Below are 16858 nucleotides of genomic sequence, written 5' to 3' on the forward strand. Positions count from 1 at the left end.
TCAAACTAAGTTTGTAAATTACTTCTGTATTGCAAAGGCTGTATTAGCTCCTGCAAGTTCTGAAGCAACTACAGAGGATGCTCTATATTATGGCACTTACTTAATGACTGTTTTGTACTTTGCCATAGATCTTGCATCTCCTTGATACTTCCACTCATCTCCTACTACCCATTATATATCTGGTAGCCCTTTGCTTTTCTGCAAATGAGGAAATTCCAAACCCACTCCCTCTTCTTTCCCCCCAACCCTCATGCTACCCCAGAATTCATGCAAATAGGGTAGAAGATGGGGATTAAGATTAAGCTTGTTATAGGAACGGCATCCTAAATTTATTCAAGATTTCATTTTCTTAGATTTCCCTTTTCAGTTTTCCTTAATGACTTTGACTTTTGTTCTTCAAGTGCAAATACAAAAACTAGATGTTCAAAATTCAAAACACTGGCAATTTTTACCAAGACTTTATTATAATACATTAGTAGGGATTAGATTAGACAAATGATTGCATCATTGTTTTACTTTCATGGATCCATTATTTCCCATCTCACCTACAATAATCCAGTTCTGAAAGCAGGTTTAAGAGTTACTTGAGAGATTCCATGTTATGAATTCTGCCTTTTGTATACAATAGATATTGCAATCTGTCCAAGTAAGTAAAACTCCACCTGGAAAACCAAATACACTGTGTGGCAAATAATAAAAAAAGAGATACTTAATACTAAATTTCTGAAGTAGTCTATGTGCTACACATGGTTAAATAACTTCAAAGTCAAAATCGAAAACCATCACACCCAAAGTCAAAACCAAAAATCATCTGCACCGCTGCTCCTTGTACTTGCTCTCTCTCTGCTTTTTAACCGCAGCATGTCCATGACGCTGCGGGCGTATACATCTCGCAAATTAACGTTGATGTTTGAATCGCTGGATGAGTTCTTCATGAGTTTCTTTAAAGCTTCACGCTGCCGAAGAGCAGCTTCTTTTATCTTCAGGGTAAAATAACAGGCAGAAAAGCGGTCATTTATTATAGCTATTGGCAAGGCCAAAACCAGTATTCCTGATAGTATACACATAAAGGCTACCACCTTACCAATGGTAGTGTCTGGTCTAATGTCACCATAACCAACTGTTGTCATGGAAGTTGTTGCCCACCACCAAGCACCAGGCACACTTGTGAAAGTTGTGCCTGGCACACCTTGCTCAACAAAGTACTCCACAGTGGAAAATATAGAGATTCCTACAGAGAGGAAAAGAAGCAGAAGGCCAACCTCCTCATAGCACTGAGCAATAGTCATCCCAAGAGACCGCAAGCCTGAAAGACAAGAAATGCTGTCAGTAGGTTGATTCATGTAGCTGTCATCATATCTTTGCAAAACATCTCTTATTTAAAGGCTGACTGCTTTACGTTTTCTTTGAATGCTGGTGAACATGTCTTGAGAATCACAGACTCAGTGAGATTGGAAAAGACCTCAAAGATCATTGAGTCCAACCTTCAACTGAATGCCAGCTTGTCAACTAAACCATAGCACTAAGTGACACATCCAGTTGTTTCATGAACACTTCCAGGATTGTGACTCTACCACCTCCCTGGGGAGCCCATTTCAGTGTTTAACCACCCTTTCCATGAAGGAATTCTTCTTGATGTCCACCCTGAACCTCCCTGGCATGGCCTGATGCCATTTGCTCTTTTCCTGTTGCTGTATGCCTGGGAGGAGAGGCTGACCCCATCTAGGTACATCCTCCTTTCAGGTAGTTGTGGAGAGCAAAAAGGTTCTCCCTAGGACTCTTTTTCTCCAGGCTGAACAACCCCATCTCCTTCAGCCACTCCTCATATGATTTACTCTCTCAATCCTCCACCCTTCCAACTCCACCCAGTTTTGTTGCCCTTCTCTGGACATGCACCACTACCTCAATGTCTTTCTTGTAGTGAGGGGTCCAGAACTGCACACAGGATTTGAGGTGCAGCCTCCCAGTGCTGAGTACAGGGTGATAAATAGTTTCTCTAGTCCATTTGGACACACTGTCCAGGCCATGATGCCACTGGCTTCATGGACACTTGGGTACAGCTGACTCCCCACACCCAGATCCTTTTCCACTGGGCAGCTTTCCAGACACTCTTCCCTCAGCCTGCTGTGCTGCAGCAGGGGTTGTTGTGACACAAGTGCAGAACCCAACACTTGGCTTTAACGAGCCTCATACTGTTGGTCTCAGCCCATCTATCCAGCCTGTCCAAATCCTTTTGCAGAACTCTCCTATATCCTCCAACGGATCAACTCTTCCACCCAACTTAGTGTCATCTACAAACTGACTGAAGGTACAACCCAATGCTCTCATTCACATGATCAATAAAGATATTAAACACGACTGGCCCCAATACCGAACCTTGGGGACTACACTAGTCACTGGCCACCAACTGGATGTGGCACCATTCATTATCACTTCCTGAGACCAGTCCTCCAACCAGATTTTACCCCAGCAAAGATTGCATCTGTTCAGGCCATGATCTCCAGTTTCTCCAGGAGAATGCTGTGGGAGACAGTGTTGGACTTCACTGCAGTCCAGACAGACAACATTCTTAACTTTTCCCTCATCCACTAGGCAAGTGGATCATACAAGATCAGGATGATCAAGCCTTAGCTGAACTGTCCTTTCCTAAACCCACAGTGGCTGAGCCTCATCCATTGGTTGTCCTACATGCCATGTGATCTCACCCAAGATCATCTGTTCCATAATCTTACCCAGCACCAAAATGAAGGCTGTAGTTCCCTGGATTCTCCTTCTGATCTTTCTTGTAGATGGGCATTACATTTGCTAACTTCCAGTTACCTGGGACCTCCTTGGTTAATGAAGGCTGATCATAAATGATGGCAAGCAGCTTGACAAACTTTTCTGCCAGCTCCCTTATCATCCCAGGATGAATCCCATATGGCCCCATAGATCTGTGAGCATCTAAGTGGCACAGCAGGTGACTAACTACATCCCTTTGGGATGCAGGGGGTCCATTCTGTTTCCCATCCCTGTCTACCAGCTCAGGGGGCTGGTTGCCATGAGGATATCCACTCTCTCTGTTAAACAATGAGGCAAGGAAGGTATTAAGTACCCCAGCATTCTCCTCATCCTTGGTGACAATGTTCCCCCTGCCAACATCCAAGAGAGGACAGAGATTTTCCTTGGCCCTCCTTTTGTTGATAATGTTCATAAACCCACTTTTTATTACCTTTCACAGTGGTGGCCAGATTGAATCCTAGTTGAGTTTTTGCTTTTCTGATTTTCTTTCTACATGACCTAATGAAATCTTTGTACTCTTCCTGAGTTTATCTCCTTCTTCCCAAGGTCATAAACTCTCTTTTCTTCTCTGAATCCTGGCAGAAGTCCCCTGCTTATCCAGGCTGCTCTTCTTCCTCCCTGGCTTGTCTTTAGGCACGTAGGTAAAGCCTTCTCCAGAGCCTTCAAGATTTCTTTCTAAAAGTATGTCCAGCCATTCTGTTCTTAAACGCTGTTTCCCAAGGGACTCTCTGAACCAGTGTCCTGAATAGGCCCAATCCTGTCCTCTGGAAATCCATGTGAGATGTTTTGTTGACATCTTTCCTCACTTCACTATGAATTGAAAACTCTCTCATTTCATGGTTGTCATGCTCATGATGGCCTCTGACCACCACATCTCTCACCAGCACTACTGCTGTTTTAATGAGACATCGACCCTGGTAGGCTAAAAAGGGGTGCTGCTTTAAACAGAAGCTGGGAAAAAGTGATTTACAGAAATAGACCACAGCCTCAGACTGAACATCTGACATCATCTCTATTTTCTGAATACAGAGAATAGGAATTCTCCTCATTACTTATCATCTGAACTACGTACACACATAATTTAGACAAACTATCTTGGCTGTGAGAGAAGATCTAGGACCACTCCAATCTACTTAAAAACATAAAGCATGTGCTTTATACTTGGAGACTGAATGTGCCAAGCCTCTGTTTTCCAGCCACTGTCCTATTAATCTCTTGGATCATGGAGCCCTTGGTTACCAATTTCGTGTTGCTATGTGAGTGCTTAGACCCCAGTTCAGTTTACTCAACTTTCTCTTTAAGCCTTTTATAGTTGTCACAGACTCTCTTTGGCCCTTCTGTCCCTGCCCCCCACAAGCCAAATCATTATCTTGTATCTGTAGACATCAAAACAAATACAGCTTTCCAGTAACAGCTGCATTTGTGCCAAACTCAAGATAGCAAATCCTCTCAATGCAAGCATGGAATCCTGTTAATTGACTGTTAATGTAATAGATCAGTCCTTTTGCCCATGAGCTGCACAGGGAGTGCAGGACCACTCTCTATAACCACCATTATTCCTGTCAGAGCTACTGTTTCAAGGCTAGCCTGCCCCACAAAAGTAGACAGGAAAGTAAACCCAGAAATAGTGCAATGGATAAATATTACACACATAAAGAAAGAAGAAAGATAACAGGGCACCAATTCAGCTGAAACACACAGGAGACTGAAATTATCTTTTGAATCACTTTGGATTAGTTTTTAATACTGTTCTTTAAAAATGTGAAATGTTTTCTCTAATAAATGAGAAAAACATAATGCTTATGAATTACCCTTTATGGGTATACTTCTCACTAAACCAGTGTTTGCAAAACAGCTTACTGAGGCTTTGCCTCTGCTTGCAGACTTCATATGCTCATTAGTGCTATAAGCAATTTAATTTTTCCACAGTTTCAAACTACAAGATGTTTAACATTTCTTGCTTTTGGCTCTTTCTCTTCCCCTACAGATCAAATGGGTTTTAAAAGTTTTGTTTATGTACAGCAAACACTGAAAGTACACAGTAGAGTTTAGAGGCAATAGTGGGGTTTTCTTCCAATGCTATCTACTACAAACTCCAGTAAAGAATGTACTCATACTTAAGGTCTTATATTACTGTAACTATGATCTGTAGAATGTTTATTACAATGATACAGATTAAATCTTTAACACAAGGGGAATAAGATATATCAGTGCAATCTTTTCTCTGCCAATATGACTGCCTTCATATTTTGGAAATACTAATATCAGCAGTGCAAAAGGTCTGTGAGATAATTGCAAAGACTCAGATCAAATTCTCATCTTCCAAGGAAGCTACTATGAACCCTTGCCCTGTAAAACTTCGTACTGAACAAGGCAGAAGAGTACGTCCTTTCAGGTGAGCTAGGAAGAAGGTATAATTTAAAATTACCCTGTAGCACTTATTTTGAATACTATAAAAGCCAGGGTTTGTACCTTAGGATGAATCTTGAGAGTATTATAGCTAAAATAAAAAGCAACCTTCATATAAAATAGATTAAAATAAGGAGGAATAGAATAGTAACTGTTGACTCTTTGTATCACAATGATGACATTCTCATTTTTCCTATGGTTAGTAATTCTAACTGTTCAGGGTCTGATTTCTTCTTTTTATTATTCTTAGTTCTAATATACTAATTTAAAATTATGATATAATTCTTCATGTCTTTAGATGAAGTCAGGAGACATTTCTAGGGAAATCTATGAATCAGAGAAGTTACTGGACTCGGCAACTCATTCTAATGGGAACTGGTGTAAAGACATATATAAAGTATACTACTATATTACCTTTTAAAAAATCTCTGAGCCCTGGCACATGGCCAAACTAGGGCTGCTCCAGCACAGACATCTCAGCAAGTCTTACAGCTTCTCATGAGAACTCCTTGCCAGGAGCTGTGACAGCTTGGTTACTCATGCTTAGAAGGTGCTAAGGTGCTGTAACAGAGTTGGTGTGAGACTGGCAAGCAGCTCCAGCCCTGGTAGGAGGAAAGGGAAGCATTTCTTCCATGCAGGTCAAGTTGCATCTCTCTTTTGTCCAAAGTGACTTGGCAATACAAGCTGATATTCAGGAGCTTCAATTTACACAGTGTTTAAATAACTCTAAGGTTTTGACACAAAGTGCTGAATTTTCAACTTTTCATGACTCTAGAGGCATGACAGCTTTAAATATGTTTCTCTCAAATGTATGCTCATTGCCTTCACAAATAAGATGCTCATACCCTACTTCTCAAGAAGTCCCTCTGTATGTGCTTCCCAGAGGAGACCAGCAAGGCTTCACTGAAAATGTGGCCCCAGGAGGAAGGCAACAGCTGAGGAGCATCTGAGAACATGACAAATGCAGCTTCAGTTCTCACCCATTTTTGAAGTTATTAAAATACCTAATTCTTCTAAATTGGAAGAATAGACTTGCCCTGTAGCTACACATTTTATGGACAGAAGTTCTACTGATTTCTCAGTGGTTCCTTGATGAAGTATAGTACTTCACATAAGTAACTACACCCTCACACCAGTCCAGCCCGAGTGTTTTTAAGCATCACATCCCTCCAGTGAGCTGGCTTCAGCTTCCAAAGGGGCAGAAATTACTTTTTTAATTTCTTATTTTCGATCTTGTCCTAGTCCAACAGAAAAGGTTAACTTGCTGTTTCTTGAAAGTGAAGAACTGATGGATTTTTTCCTCACTCATTCCTGCCCCTGACAGCAGGGCCAGGCTGCTGTTATGATCCCAGCTTTGCTATGGCTCTGCAAAGTAGCACAGAGATGTCCTTCTTTGGCTGTGAACACCCCTACCTGGTGAAAGAGAAGCTGCTGCCCGCAGACACTTCTTCTGCTCTTGTATTCATCTTGCCACTCAAAAAACTGAGCAGAGTCTGAACCTTTATCTGGTCTGGGAGTGTTGGAGAGAAGCCTCACTGAAAGGCAGCTGTCAGATCCAAGGCAAGAGAGCAGAAGAGTTTCAAGAGCCACCCCTGAACACTGAGGTTTATCAGCACTGCTTAAGTATGTGCAAGGAGGATGATCTCTACGATACATAGGGGGCTCATCTTGTATTAGGAGCTGTAGTAAAGGCCCATTAACAAACTTCTTCGGACAGGAGATCAGAACAGTGAGTTTCTACATTTAAATTATACAGATTTGATTTAGCATTCTGGACCTAAGTAGGCAGCAACTGAGCTACCAATGAAGCAAGACAATGATAGTAACACTGCTCTGAGTGGTTTAAATTGATACATATATTTCTTCTTATACCTTGAAACTGGCATTTTGATTCCAGAAAAAAGAAGCCAGCACACCTCCAGGTCAGGATACTACATTTTTACGTAATTAATTCCCTTTTACCTAGTATGGTATTATTAAATTCAATGTCACTCAATATTGTGACATAAACTGTAGTAAATACGGAATAATTAATTTGAGAATAAATAGACCTAGATGTTTAGACCATCCTTTAAAGTATGTATACCTGAAATTAGCAGTTATATCTGAAACATCTGATTTCAAGTCGATAGAGCCAGAAAACTGAATGACAGAATGAACACATTCACTCTGTAAGAGTAAAATGCAATAAACTGAAAACTTAACTTGACTCAACATAATTTTGGAAGACCATTTTGTTAGTACAGAAGTGCCCTGATGAGATAAAAATCTTTTCCCTATTTTCAAAACACAGAGAAGATGGCATTTGTATTACAAATATCATCAAAAGTGGGTAAAAGCCTCACAAAAAAACTCTACCAAACCCTGCAAAACTTGTAACGAAGCAAAACTAATGCATTACCAGACTGAATCATTATAAGCTTCCTCTCAACTGCTTTCTAATGGACTGTTATGCATCAGTATAGGCACAATCTAGAGTAGAGTAAGATTAAAGTACTTCCCAAACCACTAGGATTATGATTATGCTTATGGTTATGGGTAGTATGAAAGCTACTCCTTGCCCCTGGCAGACAGGTTTGCTACTCTTCAGTGGTAACAAAAATAAGACACATTCTGCTGCTGTGAGCACACTGTAACTCCTGCTGAATTTGGACCAGTTCACAGAGAGAGGGCTCTCCAAAAATATGAAAAGGCTTCAAACCATTCCTGCTTCAGGCCAGAAATCCTGAAATCCCAATGCACATTTGGGTGCATTTTAAGAATGATCATCTCTGTCTTCAGAACAACCAATATTGCACAACAGAGATCATGATTTACTATTAGGATTTAATTTTTCAAAGCTAGGAGTGTTGGCTGAACATTTCTCCTGTCAAATTCAGCACCATATTCTCCACTGATTTAAATGGGAACATAATCAAATCATTTTGAAAATGCCAAGACAGCTTTTATTCTTACATAGAGCCAGGCATGCACATGCAATGAAGTAGCAATGAAATCAGGAGAAATGCAAGAGGAAATGCAACACTTTCCAATCATTTCTACCTTCCTCTGATAAATTCCCACTGGAAAATGTTAACTTTTATGCCTTCCTTTCACCAGAGAGAGTGAACAAGATGGTTCACAGAAATGCATTTTGCCTTTCACCCCACCCTTGCTTGCTGTTCATTCATCTGTCAGGAGTGCCTGGACACTGAGGGCGCCACACCAATTGGGGAAGGCTGGCTGAACCTGGCACTGCTGCTCACTGCTCCCAGGTCCCACTGCCTAAGTAGCCCTCAATGGGCTCCATGTACCACTGCAACACCTGTGTGTTGAGTGGGGCCAGAGAGCCCCTCAGCCCACCACCTGCAAAGGTTTTCAAGTTTCCTTGAAGCATTCGCCACTGTGGTTGTTTTCAGGATCTGTGATGTGGACAAAATCACAATATATTCTTTGCATATACTTTTAAACTAATGAAATTGTGACAGCTGTCATTAGTGGGCCTTGGATAATACGAGAAGTCTGGCTGATGATCTCTTCTTCTACCCTAATAAAATCAACTCATATATATGTTTTAAAATTTATCACACTATAAATTACTGGTGGATGATTTACAGCATGCAACAACTGAGGGTCTGTTTTTGTAAATGTTTAATGCAAACGAGGCTTTATGAAGAGCTAAAATTTTTCGGCAAAGGCCCTTGTTAGTTAATTATAATGTTCAAAAGTAAGATTTTCACAAGCCATTACTGCCAACAGATTGTGTAAAAAAGGTTTGGCAGAAATGCACACGAAATGCAGGACCATGGCCAGGGACAACTGTTGCAGGCAGTGAAACTGAGAAGTATCATAGCCATGGCCAAATATACCTGTTGAATGTCTTCCCAGCTTCAACATCCGCAGGGCTCTGAGAAGTCTCAGCACTTGGACAATGCGCCCCACATTCTCCAGTTCTTGGGAGCTCTCACCACCACACAGGCTCTCCACCAGCAGGGTGATGTAGAAAGGCAAAATAGCAAGGAGGTCTATGATGTTTGCCACACTCCTTAGGAATCGACACCGATCTCGTGCACACAGGAGCCTCAGAACAAACTCTGCTGTGAACCACGCGATGCACAGGTACTCGAGGGCATCCAGCAGTGGTGGGGCCAGCCAGCTGAGCTCGACTGAAATCAAGGCCATGTTGGCAATTGACACAACAACAAAAACCATGGACAAGGTGCCAAAAGTCCTGGCTGCTGCAGAGGAGCCAGGCTTTTCCAAAACTTCCCAAAGTTTCTGTCTGACATTGGGACAGAGGCTACCAGAAAAATCCTCTTCTTCCTCTTGGGCATCCAGTTCTTCTGCATCTTTCTTGATGTCTAAGGCTTCACTCAGCTCCTTCCTCCTGAAGTACCTGCCCAGGAACACCCCCCAGGAGATTTTGAATACCAATAGGCAGATGCTTGTCTTATCATTTACCATGCAAGTCACAAGAATACACATTAAAATTTACCTTTTGTGAACTCAGAAAAACCTAATATCAAGCATATGGCTTTTATTAATTGGGCCCCTGCAGCATGAGATACTTCCATTACTTCATTTCACATCAGTGACACATTCTGTATGCACCGTGATTTTACTGATAGTCATTTATTTATATGGATCTCGTTGACCACAGTAGAATCTGCTGCACAACTAACATGAATTCTTAGAAGAAATCCTGGCACAACGAGATTCTCTCTTTTTTAACAGTTCTCAATTTGTTTAATTGTATGGCATTTTTATTACACTGGTCCATATTTGCAATAGTAAAACTTAAGGCATAATAAAAGTCATGCAGTTCATGAGTGAATTTCTGAACAATACATACTAAGATGATAAGGTATCTTTATTTAGATATATGGGCTCTCACACTAAGTGGACAAGCATTTGTACTGAGTAAAACTTACAGATTAAATATATAGAGCGTTTTGTCAATGTAAGAGTATATTTAAAATTTAAAATGGAATTTTGTGAAATGTAAACATACTCAAAGTATAATAATATAATAAAGTATACAAAATATTTTTCTTTCATATCTTTCTTTTTGACTGCTGCAAAGCTCAAGCCTTAGACAAAGGTGTTGTGCAATTTTGCCTTCAATACAGTTAGTCCTGCATATGTCAAAGAGGCCTGTAGCTCCATGTATCACTAAAGTAGTAAGAGTGTTCAGTTACACCTACTAGAGAACGAAGAAAGGGATGAAAATTAGGTCCAAATTTTCTCAGTTGAAGAACTGAACCATACTAGGGTAGGATAACTCTAATATCCTTTTGGGTTGGTATTACTTCTTTCTTTCTAAAATTTTGACATAACTGCTACAGCTAAATAGTAGATACACTCTTTAGAAAATTCATTTCTTCAACACTAAAAAACCCAAACCAGTAACATTGAATATGGTGGGGAAAATCAACTGCAAATAGATTTAACAGAAACATCCTGGGGGTGGTTCAGTCAAAGCCCACCTCGTTCCCAAACTGCCTGTTATGATTTGTCTCCAGCGAGCCATGTTCCCGCTGTTGCTGCCCCCTCCCTGTAAGCAGCTACATCCACGTGCCATGCTTCCTTTCAAGGCTCCTCCTGGAGCCATGCCACCCACACTCAGCCTGGCAGGTGACCAACCCCCCCTCCTGCCTCTCCAGCTTAGATTTGGAAATCCTTCAAAATTAAAGTGCAGGTGGGCAGGATCCAAACACTTCCAGCATTGTGCCTGACTCCACATCTAATTCCTCTGTGATAACCTCAAACTGAATGATTGAGGCATCTCTCTTCCACAACCCTCTTTATCTCTAGCATTGTCCTTTCAAACATTTTGAGCTTCCAGAGCCAGTTTGAAGCCACTATAGGACATCTCAGACCCGATTCCTGTTACTGTCTCACCATCTTCACCTCAGCAGGAACCTTTCCCAGAGCAAATGGTAACTGTGACCTCACCCAACACATTTCCTCCCATTTCTGACACTCATCCACTCCTAGAGCAGCACTCAGGGCTGAACTCATACAACTTTTGCTGCTACCTCACCTATCCCCACTGCTGGATCTCTCACCTAAATGTCCCTGAATGCAAGCCAACGCTAAACTCATCTAACCCACAATCCACAAGATGAGGAAGCCTCATCTTCCCACAACTCACCGGTCTCTGCAGCAGGAATCAATGCTGAGCTCATCCAAACCCCAGTACTGGATCTCTTGCAGGAAAGAGAGTGCACAAAGCTGCTCCATCACATGCAGCCTCCCTGTCTGGTAGTAATTCAGGATGTAGTGAAATGCCTGTGAGCTCCGGTCAAAGAAATACTCATTCTCCACGAGGTTGGCATCATCACAAAGCTCAAGGAGGCCAGAAGCCACATCCCGGGCAGCAGAGACCACTACTGCCAGTTTGCCAAGACGGGTGTCAGGGTAGCAAGACAAAGTTTGCTGGGACATCACAAAGCGGCTGCCTCCCACATTGATAGTAAAGCAGTCCAGAGAGGGAATGACCTTCTGGAGTAGGGGCCCCTGCTCTTCCTCACTGGAGAAAACACTGGACTCCAGCGACCCCAGGGATGTGCTACTCCCTGGTTCCTCCAAGGATGCTTGGGAAGAAAGAGACATGCAGCAGGGAGGCGACTTCATCCTGTAGCTGCCAGCAGCAGCCCACACGCTCCAGGATCAAAATCACAGCACGGCTGCAGAGGAGACCGCCCCGCCTGCGGGGCGGCCGGGCCGGGCTCGGAATGTTGCCTCTGGCTGCTGTCCCCGGGGCACCGCACCGTGCCCGGCGCCTCCCGCGGAGCGGAGGTCGGGCGGGCGCTGCACAGCCCAGCCCGCACCCGCGAGGATGCTGAAGGAGCCCCGGTACCTGAGGCGGCGTCACCTCGTGCTGTCCCCGCCGGCACCGTCCGCCCGCGACGGCCCCTCCGCTTCAGCGCTCATCTCCGGCCGCTGGGGCGGGGAAACGCACCGGGACGACACGACACGGAACACCGGCTTCAGCGGCGACTCCGGGCAGCGCCCCGACAGTATCCCGAGGGGCCGGCCAGCCCGTCCCCTCCCGCCCCCGCTGGCACTCCGGCCGGGGCTGCTGCGGCCGGAGCCCAGCCCCGCTCCCCGCCCCCGGCCCGCCTCACCTGCCCGAGCCGCCCCCGGCCGCTGCCTCCGCTCGCTCCCCCGCCTCCGAACCTCCGGGCAGCGCCGGCGCCTCTCCATGGCGGGTCGTGTGCTGCCGGGGGCCGGCCGCGGGCTGAGCCGGGCGGGGCCGCCCCGCCCCGGAGCCCGGAGCCCCGGAGCCCCGGAGCCCCGGAGCCCCGGAGCCCGGCAGCCGCAGGTGTGTCCCCGCCGGGGCTGCCTCCGCGACGCGCCGGCCTCTGCAAACTTCCCCGAGCCAGCCCGCAGAGCGGCTAGAAGCCGGCCCTCCGCGGTGTATGTAACCCCAAAGGTGTCTCTAAGCAGATAACGTGTTCTCGCTTAGACTGCTCCCACGGCTCCAGTCTGAAGTCACTCGCGTAAAGAAGTCACTGTAAAGACCCATCAAAAGGTGTGAGCGAGCCTCTTTTAACCGAGCTGCACTCAGCCTGTTTTAAAGAATACTCTGGACTATCTTTGATCCCGTCCTGTGCTGACTTTGTAGATCCTCAGTTCAACAATGCAAAAATTTAATTCACCCTCCCCACTGTATTTCCTTTTCTCCCATGACACAGTAATTTCTAACAAATACTCACTTTGGAAATTCGTGTTTTCTGCTGCCTCTGACTCCTCACGAGGGTGGGCAGCTGCCGATTTGGCAGTAGAGCCTCCCAGGAAGGGAAATTTCAGAGCATGCAAAATGTGGCATTGTGTGTCATGCCACCAGCATCAGGTAACGTCCCACCAGCTTTTTATCCCACGTCATTTGCTGCATACACCTGTGTCCCGTTATGCACATTTCTAACATTTACTTCAGAAAAGTCTCATAGAGTTTCATCTTTTGGGTACTGGTAATCCGTATTTCAAGTGAAGCTGAGCTGAACATTTACCATATTGCAGAATTGCAACACCCACAGCAACCTCTCTACTCAGCACTTGCTGGCATAGAAATCTGTTTAAGTGACTGTTGGCAAAAAAATACACCGATCAAAGAGGATCCAATGGAGAATAGCAAGGGTGGGGTTTGGAAATCATGGCCCAGGAAGAAAACACAGAGTGGGATAGCTACAGTGGAAGGGAGTGAGCCCTGTGATAGTCTTCAGACATGTAAAAGGCTGCTCACAAAGATAAAGATGATATTCTCTCTTCTCCTTGGATGAATTGGACTTCATAGAAGTATAGTGTAGAAGTAATGGAGTTGAACAACCAGAAAGATATTTAGGATAGCCATTAGGAAGGCTTTGATGAAGCAGTGGAAGAGGTACTTTTGTGTCTATTGCAGGGTCATCAATGAGCTGGCTGGACAAGGATCTGTCAGGAATAGCAGATGTGTGCTGCTGCTTTTTCTGAGGTAGTCAGGAAAGGTTAGATGAACTCATGATACCCCTTCCAGCTCTATAATGATGTATTTGAACTGTGTAATAAAGAAAAACACTTATTTTCATAGACATTTCCCTTTTTATTGTTTCAAACAATAAAATTTGAATATAATTTAAATGAATAAATACAAACCTATGAATTCATTTTCCTTTGAAACTAACAGCAACTGCTGTTATGCAGCAGGCTTTCAGGAATTGCTCATTTTTAATCCAGGATTACCACCCAGGAGTCCAGTCCCCCCAATGGAAAGCACTTAAGCCAGCACTTAATTAAAAACAATATTAAAGAAATAATTAAAACCGTCAGTAAGACAAATTTAACAGCATCAATGAGAAGTACCTCAGAACTGCAAGGTGCCTCACTGACTGTAAAAGAGCCCTAACTGTTCAGTCATTAAACTACTCAATCAACCTCTTTTCAGTAGTCATTCTTTCCATTAGCCAGAAGACCTTTTCAGGAATATCTCCATTAGAAGGGAGATCTGAAAACACTCCCCTCCCATCATGATGATTCAAGGGATTACTTCAGATTCACTGGTGTTTCTAAGAACCTGGATACCAGTTTTGACTTTGTCTAATCAAAGTGAATATCAAATGCCCAGCCTCATTTAAAACTGTAGATAAGTTGTTCTTAAAATATTCTGATATATCGTTTTCAGCACATGTATGAGACCTTGAGAGACCAGGTTCATTTTTCTGTTTACTTATGTCCTTTAGGGAATAATGACTGTATACAGGTATATTTATTTCCCTTCAAACCTAATCTTTTGTCTCATTACAAACTGTTGAAACCAGAGTGTTTTCTTCAAAACACTAGAGGAAAGACATATGTTAAGGATATGTTTTTCCTTAGTTTTGTGCATTCTTCTACACACTTCTCACTGCAGGAAAGTGATATCACCTACAAAATTATGTAGTGTCCACAACTTCCACACTGTGAACTCACATAATCACAATTAGACAGGAGATATGTGTATGATATAGCATCTTATTTCTGAGTGCTGTTTCTCAACTAGTTGTAAATTTAGATTTTTATATAAAAAAAAAGACTTTTAGAAAACTGTTGTGAAAATTATTTTCAGATGTAACCATAATATAAAGCTGGAGCATTTCAAGGAAATGAGAAGAAAGGTTTATGAGTAGAAAGGCTCAAAAATAGAGGATGTATTTTTCTACCACTAGAGACAGAAGAAACAGGCAGTACTGGTGCATATTTCATTTTCGGGGGAACTCTTAAAGGAACTGCTCTTCATCATCCCTGCTCATTTGTACGTGAGAAACTAAAGCAACAACTTTCATAATTTTATCATTCCCTTGGCAAACCCTTCAAGCAACCATATTCATATTCCCCTAGAGTAGCAGTAGAGGTTGATATGAGAGGATAGGGAGTCATTTGGTCTTAATCACTCTGCCAGTGAAATGCTGCAGCTGAAGTGAACCATAGACATTTCCGAGGCTCATGGAATTAGTGTTGGACAGAACCATGTCTGCCTGATTCCAATCTGTGGTTCAGACCAAGGGGACTGTACTGCTTTGTTGTGTCAGAATATCTGAAACAACTAAATGCTAATGACATCTGTCTGAACCACTGTCTTTATCAATGCTCCTGCTGATATTTCCCTGATGTGATATCCTTGACTGAAAAAACAGATTTCATTATTTCAAGACATAGTAACAAAAAAAAAAAAAAAAAAAAAAAAAAAAAAAAGGAATGCTGAAATATGAGTTGCCACCCAGTATGTCTGTTGTGGGAGCTGAAAAATTTACTTCAGCAAAAGAGCCAGCTGCTACAAAAACCTCTTTTAGAGTATGTTTTCCTGATTTTCTCTACTCATGTTGAAAGCTATCATTTGTGTAATTACTTTTGTGATTTTGTAGTCACTTTGTGTAGTCACTGTTTTCACCTGGTATATTGTGATATACATGAAAAGGCCAGGATGTGCAGGTCACAACATTTGTCATTATCTTTTCAAATAGGCTCGTTTCTCTTCTTACAGAAGTAGTGCTTCACAATCAACTAATAATCACCATAATATCTGACATATTTCCATTTTTTAAAATATTTTTATCTCATATATTAGTGTGTTTTGGAACTTAAAATCTAAATGGCTCCCCTGGACCTTATGTAGTAGAACAGGGGGAAAGCATTAGGAAAAATAGGACAGGCAGAGTATTTCTAGGCAAACTCCCTCCTGGAATGCCTTCATAGTTTTCAGTAGCACAGGGTTTTGATAAGCAAGACACTTCACGGAGCCTAACATGTTTAATAACTTTTCATGATGCTGTAAATTCTTGTTTGAATTAATTTGTGTTTCAGTGTTGATAATGCTTTGTTCAAGGTTCTCCACAATTTAACTGTGCACAGAGTGAATGATACCACTGAATTGTGTTCAACTGTCTTCTGTTCTGGTGTTGTGATAATTGTGCCCTGTTCATGTTGCCAGCACCATTCATGATTTTGACATCTGTCATACAAGTCTCTGAGGAAGTGGTTAGTAACAATAATATAAATTTAGTTTTTATATGGATCCAAGCTTTGTTAGTAATGAATCATAACAAGGGTTAAAATTAGTTAATGTTATTACTACCATTGTTTGTCTGACAAATTTTGTACAAGACACAAATTTTGAGTCCCGAATTCGACTGCATTTAGCACAAGACATAATCTGTATCATAAACTCCATTTCCTTCACAGGGATCAAGAGTCACTCCTGGAAATGACAGTGGTACTGGCTAGATCCTCTGTTGAATATTTCCCTGTGGTTAGTGTGAAGCAGTGATCTTCAGGACCAGTTGTGGTTCTTTTACAACCTGTCTCTTTTACAACCTTTCAGGTGTCTGAAGCCTGTCTTTCTTTCATATAGTCTGAGAACTGCTGTAATGTCACTCTTACAATAACAGGTGAGAAAAGATTAAACCTAGAAATTCTCTAGACAACTCTCTGCTGTTTCCTTTGGCAAGTGAAATAAGAGTGTGTTACCACAGCTTTATTCCCCCCAGGGATATTCTGCTTTTCTTGTGGAAGTGGTCCAGCTGAAACCAGCCAGATCTCACTTCCTATGAGCTTGCTGCATGGAACAGACAGATCAGAAGAAGACACACAGTTTGGTTCACGTTGTGTGAAAACAGTTTAAGAGAGTATGGAATCAGGGCTATGTTAAGAAAGCTGTTTTCGGTATCTCTGA

General features: G+C 42.6%; 1 protein-coding gene across 1 annotated transcript; it reads right to left on the reverse strand.

The window, feature by feature from the left end:
- Window positions 1-590: 590 nt before the first annotated feature.
- On the reverse strand, window positions 591-11912 carry KCNV1 (potassium voltage-gated channel modifier subfamily V member 1). The gene is made up of 3 exons (XM_066336933.1): window positions 11324-11912; window positions 9039-9565; window positions 591-1306 (listed from the first exon to the last, which is right to left on the reverse strand). Exons 1-3 carry the CDS (start codon window positions 11803-11805, stop codon window positions 795-797), a joined length of 1521 nt encoding a protein of 506 aa, XP_066193030.1. The 5' UTR covers window positions 11806-11912; the 3' UTR covers window positions 591-794.
- Window positions 11913-16858: the final 4946 nt, after the last annotated feature.

The sequence above is a fragment of the Sylvia atricapilla genome, chromosome 1, assembly GCF_009819655.1.
Source record: "Sylvia atricapilla isolate bSylAtr1 chromosome 1, bSylAtr1.pri, whole genome shotgun sequence".
Classification (NCBI taxonomy): Eukaryota; Metazoa; Chordata; class Aves; order Passeriformes; family Sylviidae; genus Sylvia; species Sylvia atricapilla.